Source organism: Poeciliopsis prolifica, unplaced genomic scaffold (genome assembly GCF_027474105.1).
Source record: "Poeciliopsis prolifica strain line A6 unplaced genomic scaffold, Auburn_PproV2 SCAFFOLD003, whole genome shotgun sequence".
Classification (NCBI taxonomy): domain Eukaryota; kingdom Metazoa; phylum Chordata; class Actinopteri; order Cyprinodontiformes; family Poeciliidae; genus Poeciliopsis; species Poeciliopsis prolifica.
In genome coordinates, this window is record NW_026562378.1 from 8,460,598 (window position 1) to 8,473,704 (window position 13,107).

A 13,107-nucleotide genomic window follows, 5' to 3' on the forward strand; every position below is an offset into this window, starting at 1 on the left:
TGTGTATGTGTGTGTGTGTGTGTGGTGGGGGGTGCATTGATGGGAGAAGGGGGGCAGTCTGTCTCCTCTTCCTGAAGAGAAGACAGTGAGCAATACTCTGAGACAACAATTTGTGCTTGTCGCTGGTAGTCAGTCTTCTTTTTGTTTTGTTTCTTAATGCTCTTTTTGCCCAGTCTGCGTCTTATAGTTAAATCATGAACACTGACATTACCTCAGAAAATGGATGCCTGCAGTGCTTTAAGTGTTGTTCTGAGATGTTTCGTGACCACCTGTTCGAGTCTTTAAAGCGCTACTGAAGAAGATTTGGTGCACTGAACAGTTATGCCTACGTTAATCGCTGTTCCTTGTTTTTCCTCCTGTGGTGAATGGCCCTGGTAATTCATAATTTAACAAAAGCAGTTGTGTTTTCATACAGGGGAAGGTTGATTTGGGTAACTTTGTTCCCCTTAAAGATGGAAAAAAAATAAGTAAAAGACTTCTTGTTTTTATGTAGCATAACTTTGTTTGATAATCTGAAATGTGTAAGTGTGACAAAAACAGAAGTGACCCTACGTTGAAAATGCTTTCCAGTGTTCTGGACGTCTTATAAATCATATCACACCAGTGCGCATTGTGGCTTGGCTAATGTGAGAATTTGAGGGATTTGTCCCAGACTTTGCTTAACATCGAATGAGTATGACTGTAAATGGCAATGCTTTTTCATTCTAGCTCTGATGAAAGAAATACGATTCAAAAGTACATTTCAGTAAATATAACTGTGTAACTCATGTCTACAATATCAGTTTCACAGCTTAGTTCACAAATTAGTATTTGCCATTGCTTCTACAGAGTGCGAAACAACTCACAGGCTGACGGGGAAAGTTTTCTTTTAATACTTTCAGCTGAAACCTTGCCTTAATCTTTGATGAAAAGAAATATTATGGTTCCTCAGATTTTTTTTTTGTGGAAATATTCATGGATTTCAATGTAATGTCTGGAATTCAAAATGGACAAACACTCAGAGGAGGAGGCCAGCTGTTAGCCGGCCACCAGAATCACATGCATTCTCTAGGCTTCAGCCCAAAAACAATAAATGTTGGCCTGTCAATCTTCCTACACATGGGAAGCCACAACAGTGAATCCTTCTGCCTGCAGTGGCAGAATCTCCTGCCTGGGTTTCATTCAGAACTAATATAATTTCCAGCCCATAGCGGTGTATATACAGTTCTTTCTTCTGATTTTATGTCACGGTATGACGGCAGGGAACCCTTCTGTCGTCTGTTCTTTGGACGCAGGTCAGTCTGCCGGCGGACAATTGCTGAAGAGAGGAAATGAGAAGCAGACAGTGGAAGACTATGAAGTAGGAGGGAGAGAAGAAAGACTGACTTAGCCTTCTAAAAGTTGTCAGAGAGTGAAACACAAAGAAAAGGGGCCAAAAATGAGGGGCAGGAATTCTGCAAATCTGGGAAAAAAAAAAAAACACACACACAAAAAAAGCAAAAAACACAGTGGGCTTCCTCCAAAGTGTGTCCATGCATGGGGAGGTTTGGGGAGGTTTGGCAGAGTGGGACGTGGAAATGTTTCGATTCCTACTTAGAATACAGTAACAGCCGGCGAGTGTTTCTCTGAATGCTTTGTGTTTGGGATTGTGACATATTGCCTCTGTGGGTGTGTGATAAAGCATGCGCGTTAGAGAGAGGAATAAGGAGAAAGAGAGAGAGAGAGAGAGAGAGAGAGAGAGAGAGAGACAGAGAGAGAGAGACAGAGAGAGAGAGACAGAGAGAGAGAGAGAGCAAAGAAAATCTCTGAAAAGCCTGGAGGGGGATTTTCCTCTGAAAAGGGAGCGCTTTTCTCCTCCCCCTCCCTGCTCTCCTTCCCTTCTTTCCTCCCCTTGCCCCCCGGACACTCAGAGGAGCCGGGGAAGAGAAATAGAAGTGAAAGAGGAGCTGGAGGATCAACAGGCAGCTCAGCAATGCACAAAGTTTAAAGTGCGTGAAGAATGGGGCTGACTTTTCTCCTTTTTCAATCAAGTCGACTCACTGTCCTGTGGATGTTCTTCATGCAGTCTCTGGTGGGGAATTGCTGAACATGGCAGGTCTCTCAGCACAGAGCCAAGTGGAGCTGGGTAAAGAGGACTATCAAGATCCAAAAAATGAAGAAACTGTCTGCCTGATAGAGGGGAAACTCCAGCAATCATGGTAAAGTATCATGGAAACGCTACCTCCTGTTTGTGCTTTCTGTTGTTGTTTTTGCGGTTAAAGAGAGCAAGTGCTCCACTGACCCTTTAACTCAGACCTTGTGTTTTTTGTTGGACCAGTCTGTGGCTTTGCGAAGCATTTGTGGCTGAAGTTTAGCAACAGTGAATTATTCACCCGCAGATCCTCCCTGCCAAACAAAATAAATAAATCATTATGAATAAACTGTACTTTCTTTTGCCTTTTTTACGAGCTCCCAGGATCATCGACTGCATTGTACAACTTCACCTCACTTGCTCTCTAGAAAGTAAAACTTTCCCTACAGCACACAAAGTCTGCACAGTTGCATTGTAACTCAGTGAAGGTTTTTTTTTGTTTGTTTTGTTTTCTGAAGTCTCTTGGTGAGACAGCTCACAACATCTGAAGCTTTTCAAGTGTTTGCCTACAGGGAGAGAGAGAATGAAGCTCATTGTCTTTTGTGTTGAACATTTTAATCCTTTTGGGTTTAAATGGCGCAGAAATCTCGGGATGATGAGCATGCTTTAGTAGCAACTGATTTGGCTCCTTGTCAAAATCAGTTTGTGTTCAGTTGTGGCTCTTTAAAAAGTATCCACACCTCTCTAGGTTTTTTTATTTATTATTTATTTATTTTTGTATGAGTGGTTTAATCCCAGCTGTAGCACTGTTAATTTAACAATAACAGGTTAGCCACATGATGGGAACGTTTTTATTGACGTACATGGGAACCTCTTATATATAAAACAGTGCCTTACAAAAGTATTCATGCCTGTTCATTGTTTTCCTGTTTCGTCAAGATACATGCAAGAACTTTTGGGATTTGATACCCTTAAAAAAATCAAATGCAACTGGGAGCCTTCAGAGTCTGTGTGTGTGTATAATGTGACTCAATTATAGCGGGGGTAAGGCGAATGGTAGGACCGCTAGAAGAGTTGCAGTGATCCCGAACTTATGTGAGAGAATCTTTTAACTATTAGTAAAAAAATGTGAAAGAAGATCTTCCAATGCAATTTGACAAAATGTTCACTTCCTGGCTAAGGTGCAAAACACTGAGGAGAAAAAACAAAACATCCACAGGGAAACACAGTGGTGGCAGTGTTATGCTGTGGGGATGTGTCTTTTTTTTTGTTGTTTTTTTTTTTCCAACAGGGACAGGGAAGCTGGTCAGAACTGATTGGAAAATTGATGGAGCTAAATGCAGAGAAATTCTGCTGGAAAATCTGTCAAAAGACAAACAGAGAAGAATGGGACAGAAGTTCAACCTCTAAAAAATTACTTATGAAATTGTTGTTCATTGGCCATTTGCTAGAAAATTGGGCAAAACTTTCTGTATCTAACTGCACAAATCACTCAGGGACATACACAAAAATACCTTTGACTATGACTGAAGTCGGAAGTAGTTTCACATTGAACCAAGATGGCGGGCAACAAATAGATCCTGTTCTTTTCATATTATTTACTTGTAAGGATTTCTGCAAAAAAAATCCTTGCAGAAATCCTACAAGGATTCGTAGTCATGCGCTGCCTCGAGCTGATTTACAACACAATTCTCACCAAATGTTGTCTTAATTTAACAAAGTGTAAGATATACAAGTGTATTTGAAAGGTTCTTTAATTTCCTTTACTGAAAGAAACATCTGAGTTGCTGAATCTCAGTCAGACTCCTTATCAAAAGAGTGTCAAAAGTCTAGGCTGCAGTTTATCTGCTTCCATATCCGTAGCTGCATACTTGTTTAACCAGCATTCAGGGCTGTGGCTGTTTGTTTTACTTAAGACATGAGTGATGTTTTCCTTCACGACCACCCTGACGTACAGCCATTTAAACCTGCAGAGTCTAACGCATCTGATTACTGCACTGTGCATGAGCTGGGCTTTCTATGTTGGGTAAACACTTAACAATGGAACAAAACCCAGATCCCTTCTCACTGGTGTGCACTGTACCTGCACTTGGTTACAGTTTGACATCCATTAGCAGCAGTCATTCATTCAGGAGTGTTAGTAAGGTCAGTGACTTTCTTCAGCAAATCTCAAGAAAAGCAAGTTTTGTTCCATTTCTTTGCTAAAGCTACTGAATAAGTGCAGTACACCTGCTGTATATGAGCAGTAAGGTTTTCAGGTCAGTCAGACGTGATTATATATTTGTGTTAAGTCATCAATCGATGTGAGAGAAAAAAGCAGGACGCAGTTTGGCTTATGGTCTATATTCTAACCTGACTTCATAGTTATTAGTGAATTCCTGCTTTGGCTAAAACAAGTCACATCACCTCTTTTCATGTCATATCACTTCCTTAATTCTGAAAACACCATCCCTGGCTTCGCTTGCTCTGCATTCACTCTGCAAAGCCATACTGAAAAAATAAAAATAAAAAGGTATGGAAATTATTGTTATGATCTGTGGTTTTCCTCTTGCTGATTTTAGTTGTTTCAGATTTCTGTTTAGTAAACAATCTATTCTGCTCTGAGTGGTAAGAAATTATTCATACAATTATTTATATTATGAGGAAGAAGAACCCATGTATGCAAAAGAGTAAAAAAAGCAATTTGTTGACAGAATTGATATTTTAAATTTCTATATTAGATCAATGGTCAGTACAGTTAGTGTTGCTATCATTACTAGCATTGTTATTGTATTTATTCCTTAGAGAATTTAGATTCTTACCTTTGACATTACAAAAAGGTTGCCAACATTTAATATAGCTTTTAGCTTTTAAGTAATGCTAGCGGCACCATGCTAAGTTTGCCGTCAGCAAATAAACCATGTTCAGCTTGAATCTGTCAAAAAATAGTCTCCAGTCTTATTTCTTAACCATTTTTAAAAATAAAGAATGGCTTAAATTGAGGACCAGAACATTGCAGTTGTTGTGATACATATAATCTGTTTGTCCGTAAATAAATCTATAAAGAGTTTGGTTTCTGTCAGTTAAGTCAAGATATAAGTTATTTCTCTTGTCTATTGGATAATTAATAAATTTTACATAATTGCAGGTGTTGGAAAAAAAAAATTTTACCAGTTGATGTCAAACGAACAAGGCAATCCAGTTTTTGTCACTTACTGAATTTTTAGAAACAGTAATAAATAACACCCAGTGCATTACAGTGTTATGTTTTCAGATTTTATGTTTATTTTGCGATTATTTATAAGTGGTTGCGTGAACAAGATCGGTTGTTCGACATCGGATATGTACATATATCCGGTACATGTTCAGGTTGTCAAAACAAGCTCTTCAAATGTATTTATTTGTTTTTATTCTTTGCTTGATTGTTACACAGTATCATTTCTCTACCACTGATAAACCAGGAAAGCAAAGGCTTATATGTGTCGTGTAATAATGGAAACCCAATCCAGTAATACGTCACTGTCAATGTATCAATACATCAATGGGTTTCTGCAATCTAAATCTATTGTCAGCAGTTTCACTGTGGTTCAAAGAGGGCCTTTCTTTTTTTTAGCAACACATCTGTTACATTTGCTTTGACATCTCAATTTATTCTCTATGTTTGTTCGGAGCCTGTTGAAATATTTGTTTTACATGAATCACTTTGTTAAACTTTAACAGCTTGAAGGAAGGTATAATAAGCCAACGTAGACATATAGTAGTCTTGGCTTTGTTTCACCTTCACGTGACCTATGCATCTAATATCTGAACATTTCTGAGACACAAGCTGATTGTGGTTTAAATCTGATCAGATATTAGCGTGTTTCTTCATTTTAAGGTTGCTCAGAGAGCAGTAGTCAAAAAAATAATGCATTGACTTTGATAGACATCCGCTGGTTATTTATTTATTTATATAATGCCGATCATGGTCTTTAGTTGTTGATGCAACATTTCTGAACAATTTTAGTACAATTGTGGGATAATTTTTCTCCTCAGGAACTCGAATGAGAAAGGAGGACAATATATCAGACAAAAGAAGATGAACTGTGGATGGTCACAGCTTTCAGCTGCTGTCTTGTGAAGAAAACTTATTTTCTTTTAGTCAGCAAGTCAGAACTCTGGAGCCATAACTTGTATCTCATTTGTTTATTATTTGTGTGAGAAAAGTGGGTCGAGCTTTGCCACATATTTTCAAAACCAGTGCAGAGCAATGTACCCATGGGAACTTGAGTGTTTGCCAGACTGTTTTTCTTTTATCTTGTGGTGTGTTCTGACATACTGCTGGTTTTCACCAAACACCTTTGCCAGGACATTACACATATTTTTAATTTTCTGGGTCATTTGGTTGGGCAACAGATGATACGAAAGTAGTTTATTGAGCATTTCATAACATCTGGAAACCCGTGTACACAATGGAAGCATTTTTGAAGCATTTTCTTAACTTCATACTTGTTCTGAATTGCAGCTGTGAGTCAGAGATTGTTTTATCAAAAGTGAAGACAGCAGCACTTTAAGCTGGATCTTGACACATTGAGCTCATTGTTTTGAGACAGTTTCAGTATGACTGCCTGTTGAAGTATTGTTCAGACCCGTTTCTGCATGCTATGCAAGTGTGCACTTAAACTTCTTGATATTATCTTTTATATCATAGAATTTTCACCTAAATAAAAGTTTTACATTACATCCCAAAGATCTGGCAATTTATTTTTCCTTCTTGAGTTTCCAGTAATTTCAGATTTCTACTGAAAAACTAAACTAGCAACATATTCAGTCCCTCCGAATAAACTGAGATTTAATATCATGGTTTTTTTTTTACTGACTATTTTTATCGTTTGAAAAGATTTCAGACGGCAATTGGCTCTGCTGAGTTCAGCAGGAGACAGAGCTGTCTCTTTACTAGGCAGAAGACACTTAATGTGAAAGAGGGATGAGAGATACTGGCCGCATGTTTTTGATTATATGACTATGACTAATCCGGTCGTTTTGATTACGACCACAATTGCTCTGAGACAAAACCTCATTTCAAATGTGGTTTGCATGTGAAACCAGTTATAGAGCAGGTTTTTCAAGCCATATGTAAGAAAATCATGCTGAGTCAGACATAGAGAACCAAATGACTCACGCCAAGTCTGCACTCACTTTACCTGAGTACAAAAAGTATTCGGTCTTTACTGAGGTTATTGCCATCGCAGTCCAAACGATTTCCTGGTAAGCTATGTCATCTTATACTTTATGAGCTCAGAGTCACTTATGCTTCACCATGGGCTAAATCCAAAAAATGCAGCCGTAGCGATACCCTCATTGTGGTACAATAAATGTTACTGGGACCAAGAGGTGAAATGAAATTTTGATTATATTTTTGGAAAAACTACAACTCGCCCCCTGCCTTCCCTTTTTATTCATAAACAGTATTCCATTGTGCCGTCTATTAATTCATTTGAATCCCTGCTCCGGCGGGAGTGAATTTACCGTGATAACTTGATATTGGCTGGAAAGCACAATGTCTCCCCTTCCTGAAACCATTAGAATTTTTAAGCTAGAGCAAGGTGTGGGAGAATTACGGTACTGCAAATTTGGCCGCACCATCGCCGATCTGTTTAGTCTGGAAGGGTTGAAACAAACATCTTCACATCTGGGCCTGTGATAAACGCTACAGCTCACTTCATCGGACATAGTCAACTGCTGCCAATGTATGAATATTAAGAAATATTACAGACATACAGTCTAAAAGGGAAATCACACAGGGGAAGAACTTCAGAGTCCAAAGCAAAATTAAGCTTTAAGTTCAACTTTGGAAAATATCTCACTTCCAAATCTGAATTAGTTTGTTGGCGGACAAAGTGAGCAGTAATGCAAGTTAAAGCAGGCACAATATTCCCATAAAAAATCTCTATCGGTTACTGAATTATTTGTGTTACTGCTGAACTGGCTAGCTTTTGGACAGATCAACAAAACCAGACAGGGAGAAACAAGTTAGTGTCAAGTATTTTACGACACATCTTACGTTAAGAGGCACTTTTCCCTGGAGGTGGAAAGAGAGTGCACTTCATTCAAAGGAAGTTTGAGAGCCAATCGGCATGAAAACATAAACAAAAATCCTTTCAAAATGTCACATCAAGAGCTGTTACAACTTAATTAAAATCAATCATCTTAACATTTATGTTCCAGGCAGTTTTTCTTCTCTAAGCTTTAATCGTTGCAGCAAATGACAAAGATACTCACTGCCAATGCATGCCTGACAGGTTGTTTATACTGTGGCTCAAATATGAGGTGAAACTTTCTTTAGCCTGAGCCTGGGGCGGTGTGCTCCAACCTGCAATTATTTGCTCACTAGCAAACTTAGCCAAACAGTGTAAAGGATGGGGGGAAGCTAAAATAGTGGGCAAGAAAAAGAGAAAGCCAACTTTTAAAAACAAATGCCTCCTGTCTATGCTAGCTTGCCCATTTAGGTCAAACCATGACCTTTGCTGGAGCCTGAAGCTCCTTCTAGAGTTAAATCACTGGCTGCTCTGGACAATAGCGAGAGGAAAGGGAATCCCCGTGTCGTGAATGTGAAGCAGAGGCAGCGGCGGAATGTGGTTAGCTGGAAATTGATCAAAAGCAACAGCCTCTGCAGACCTAGATAAAGGTTGGGATTTATGCCTGACTGAATGCTCTTGAGTGCCTGACTGTGGGAGTAAATAGTTATTGTGAGCGTGGCATCGGCTATGCTAATGTGCTCGGCAGCGTAAAAACAAAAGTTAGTCAAGTAGTGACATAATTTGATCGTGATAAGCAGGATCAACTCAAATGCACCATCAAGCAGACTTTAGCAGAGCTCCTAACAGTTGCATCTTTGTGTGCGATACTTGGCGATGAACTGTGTGAAAACTTTGTCTGTTCTTCAGATGTTTGCCCACAGACAGCAGTGAAGTGAGTGAGCTGATAAAATGGGGTCAGTGTGGCGCCATCTACCGGAGGAAAGGATTTTATCGGGAGCTATCATTTATGCTTTTCATAATTGCCAGCCTTGTTTGCGTGACATTTGTGTTTTTTATTTGACGTGATGCTCTGCAATTTGGTCAACTCAGATCATGCTTGAATCACACCCGCATTGCTAATATTTCCAACACTGCCATAACTGGGACTGTGATTGCAAAGTGAGCTTGTTGTTCTCAAACATGCTTTTCTCCAGCTTTTTACTTTTATGGATTCGTTCACGCTTGCAGTTCATGTCTGTTAGAAGGAGAAGTCTGTTTTATTGAGATACATGAAAACAGTCAGCCTCCCTTCTTTCATTTGGCTGACTGGACTTTCTGAAGTGGATCCAGCTGAGCTTTGCTCGGTAAATCTCAGGAGGTTCTACCTCATATATTACTAGCCGAACCACCCACAGTCATGACTTTCAGTAACATAACATTTTTTGCTATCTTAGCGAGGGTAACGAAACAAGGGTTTATATTTCACGTCATGAGAAGTGCTGGCAATTAACCCAAAATGCTTATTGAGAGAGTTTTGGCTTTTAAAATTGACTAGCACAGATTTTAACAACATATTTTAGATTTCAGCAAGAGCTGTTTGTTTAAATTACATGCTGACTTTATGAGGCAGCTGCAGCAAACTTTGTCTTATTAATGCAAATTGATTCTTCTCGTCACAGTGTTTTTTTTTTCCCCAAACGTAAAGTATTTGCCTTTAAGCTTGACTAGTCTTGTAGCTGCAGCTCACACCTGTTTTATCAGATGGAGTAAGACCAACATAGCAACTCGGAAGCTCTGCCTGAGACTAATTTGATGAAAGATATTGTCACGGTGTTGCAAGAGCTTTTTGCACAAGATCTCATCAAATCCTTAGAGATTACCGAATACAAATGGACCAAATAATTTTTTGTCTAACGCTGCCACCAAGACTAAATGTAGAGCACTAGATAAAACACAACAAGAATCTGTTATCTGGCAGTAATAGAAATGAGATTTATACACAAGTGCTTGTAATCAACATGGAAAAGAAAACAATAGGGCTTGACCATTGTGCAGTGCATATCCAAAACAGGACTTTAAAAATCTCTCTTAATTTGAAAATACATTTTTTGTACTTGGAAAAATGTTACTGTTCCCTCTCTGTGCATTGATTCTACATAGCTTAGGTTTATTAAACATCTAGATGTTAAAACCTGAGTTGAACATCCTTGACTAGGTTTCCAAACATCTAGCATGTTTGGTTGCCTGGACTCCAGCACTTTGAATAATTTTGGACATTTTTTAACTCATTACGATGCTCCCCACTTTTTATTTCCAAGCTTATATAAAACCTTGGAAGAAATTCACTTTCTGAACTTGACAGCAAGGTTTTAAATACATATTTAGTTTCCAAATGCAAATTATTCTAAGGGAGTATTAATGTAGCTGTATTTTTTTAAGCACATATTTATATTTATAATGGGTTATGTATTGTCATCTTGGTGATTTTTAAAATAATTTGCAGCAGTTAATAGCTGCTGATTTTATTACATAAAATAACATTCAAACTAGGCTAACGGATAAAACAGCACATGATTTGCATTCATAACTTACAGTGAGAGACAAAAGCTGAGAATGTTAACTACATCCATTACACATATTAAACTTCCATTAATGTAGAAACAAATAACAGACCTGAACTTCTCTGAAAACAGCAAGCATGCAAGAGTCTAATCACTGAAACAGAACACATTCAGTGAAAAGCTGAGTTGCTCATCTTTCTTCAGTCCTATATTAGAAATATCCCCAGATACGGCCTTGGCTTTGCAGAGTACAGTAGAACCTATATTTCAAGGGCTGCGTGTGTCTTAAACAGCTGTGATGCATTATCATTCGACTGTCTGCCTCCAACCTATTCTGCGCTCCGTTTCGCAGGCTGTTGTGACAGATGTACACAATCAGGAAAATGAAGGAATGCAATGACTAACAGAGGTGCGCAGAGTGAGAAAAACTGCAGGTGCTCAGATATTGATGTTGAATTAAATCCAGGGCCCTGCATTGTCTGGTGAAAAGCAGGGTCCTTTGTTGGACAGGGGGTTTACAATAACACAGCAGGCTGCTGAGAACCGCTTGTATAAATAGATTGCCTGGTGTGGATCCAAAAGCTGTATCCTCAAATTAAGCCATCTATTCGACTAAACCTTTGTATTTAATTTCAACTCTTTTTTTTTACTGTAAAATGAAATGTTGGTGCTCTGTAAAGGCTGCTGTCAACATTTGGTGTTCTGCCCAGACTGGATAGCATATAAAAAGAAATACATCAGAGAAAATTATGCAAAGAATTAATGTATTTATTTATAATTGTTTAGTTTACGTGTGAGATGTACTTTGGTTGTCAGTTTGGCAGCTGTTTTAATTAAAAATATAACTTATTAGTTGTTCTCAAGTGGTGTTCATTGAATGCTTTTATAAGGCTTTGGCATCAGTATAATATTTCTCTCATACCTCTTATGAGTTTCATTTGTCTGTATTTTTTTGTTCATGGCATTAGAGTTTCAAGCTGTGGGTTCCTTTGTTTACTTTCATTCCAGTTTGCCTAGCAATAAAATTGACATCAAAATGAAATCAAACAGATTTATAATCAGTTTAATGAATTGCTCATACCAAAACTGCCTTATGCATCTGGAATGAAAGGGACTGTTGTGGAAAATAAAACAGTCTTGGTAGATAAAACATTAAACAAATCAATAATCAAAAGTGTATAATTGTAGCAGAATCTCAGTATTTTCAGATTATGATGGTTTTATTCATTTTGCCATCACTTAGCACCAGGTGACTGTCTCAGTACTAGTCCCATAATTGGGACTAGTAACCAAAAAGCAATCTTACACCACTGTCATCTACAAATGCCCTTAGAAAGTTTTGAACATGTTTTAATGCACTGTGGTTTTGTTTCAGCATAAATGGCTGTGGGCTAAGCACACAACCCTGAGAGATACCATACCAAATCCAGTCAACTTAACGCTTATTAGTTTCAAAACTTACTTACCTTATTGAGTTTTTTTTTCTTTTGGAAGCTAACCTGCTGCTCAATGGTTACGAATTGTATCCATTTATTGTGAAGTTAGTATTTTTGATGCGTTATTTTGTATTTATGCACACTTGTATCTTTTAACTTGTATATATATTCATTCAAATGTACGTTTTTTGTGTGAAATAAACATTTTAAATTTTTGCTGTTTGAAGTTGTGAGCTAATCACGTTATGTTGTGTGCTACTGTTAAATCACATTACTTCATATAGAGTCCTATCATTTACTTTATAACACAAGTGGAAAAACCTTTAGTGCTTCACTTAAGTTTCTGCATTACCGAGCTTCACCAACACTTAATGGACTTGTGTATACATTCTTTCTAAACACAGAAGTGAAAACACAACTTTGAAAAAAGACTCAACAAGACTAAACCTTCAAGAGCCCCGTCCTTATAAATACAAGCTAGAATTTTGTGTGCCAAATGCTAAATTCATGGAACATTTCACAGCCAGCTGACATGCCAAAGGCCCAGATTTATTTTTACATTAGCTGCTGCTGTGCTGCACAGCCAGATCAAAAGTGCTGCGTATGTGCTTGACTATTTCACTAATCTAATCGCAGATCTTGAAACATCCCCAACTCAAAGCCAAGCTTATTGTCGGATGGGTTCACTGAGATGCTTTAAAGACACTCTCCTTTCATCTGAATTGTTTCCACATGCTTGGCTGCTCTGCGCTAATAGCACAGCTGCTGCTGATACCTTGACCTTGCAGACATTTGGAGGATTACTCCTCAAAAAGTGTACTTACAGTGAAAACCAGCTCCATGTGTAGTACTTGACCCAAAAACTGTTTCACAGACAGTTGAGTCTTTGAGGGCATTTGTGACTAGCAGAGATGCTCCTGTCACCTTGATCATCTGGTGACCCTGGTCAGCAGAAAATACATGAACTCAAATTAGCCATGCCCAGGTCAGGAAAGAAGTGAGCAGAGCAACACAGGGAATACTTAATCATATTTATAATACAGAAACAAAAATATAGCTTTGAGAAGTCTTGTGTTTTTCCC

The 13,107-nt window shown here is 38.3% G+C and overlaps 1 protein-coding gene across 1 annotated transcript in view; it reads left to right on the top strand.

Annotated features, from left to right (window-relative positions):
* Positions 1-1,893: 1,893 nt before the first annotated feature.
* The window catches only part of quo (quattro), a 32,131-nt gene continuing 20,917 nt past the window's right edge, over positions 1,894-13,107 (top strand). The window contains exon 1 of the mRNA XM_055021674.1: positions 1,894-2,177. Within this exon, the coding sequence (XP_054877649.1) occupies positions 2,175-2,177 (3 nt within the window). The 5' untranslated portion in view covers positions 1,894-2,174. The remainder of the gene's footprint in view (positions 2,178-13,107) is intronic.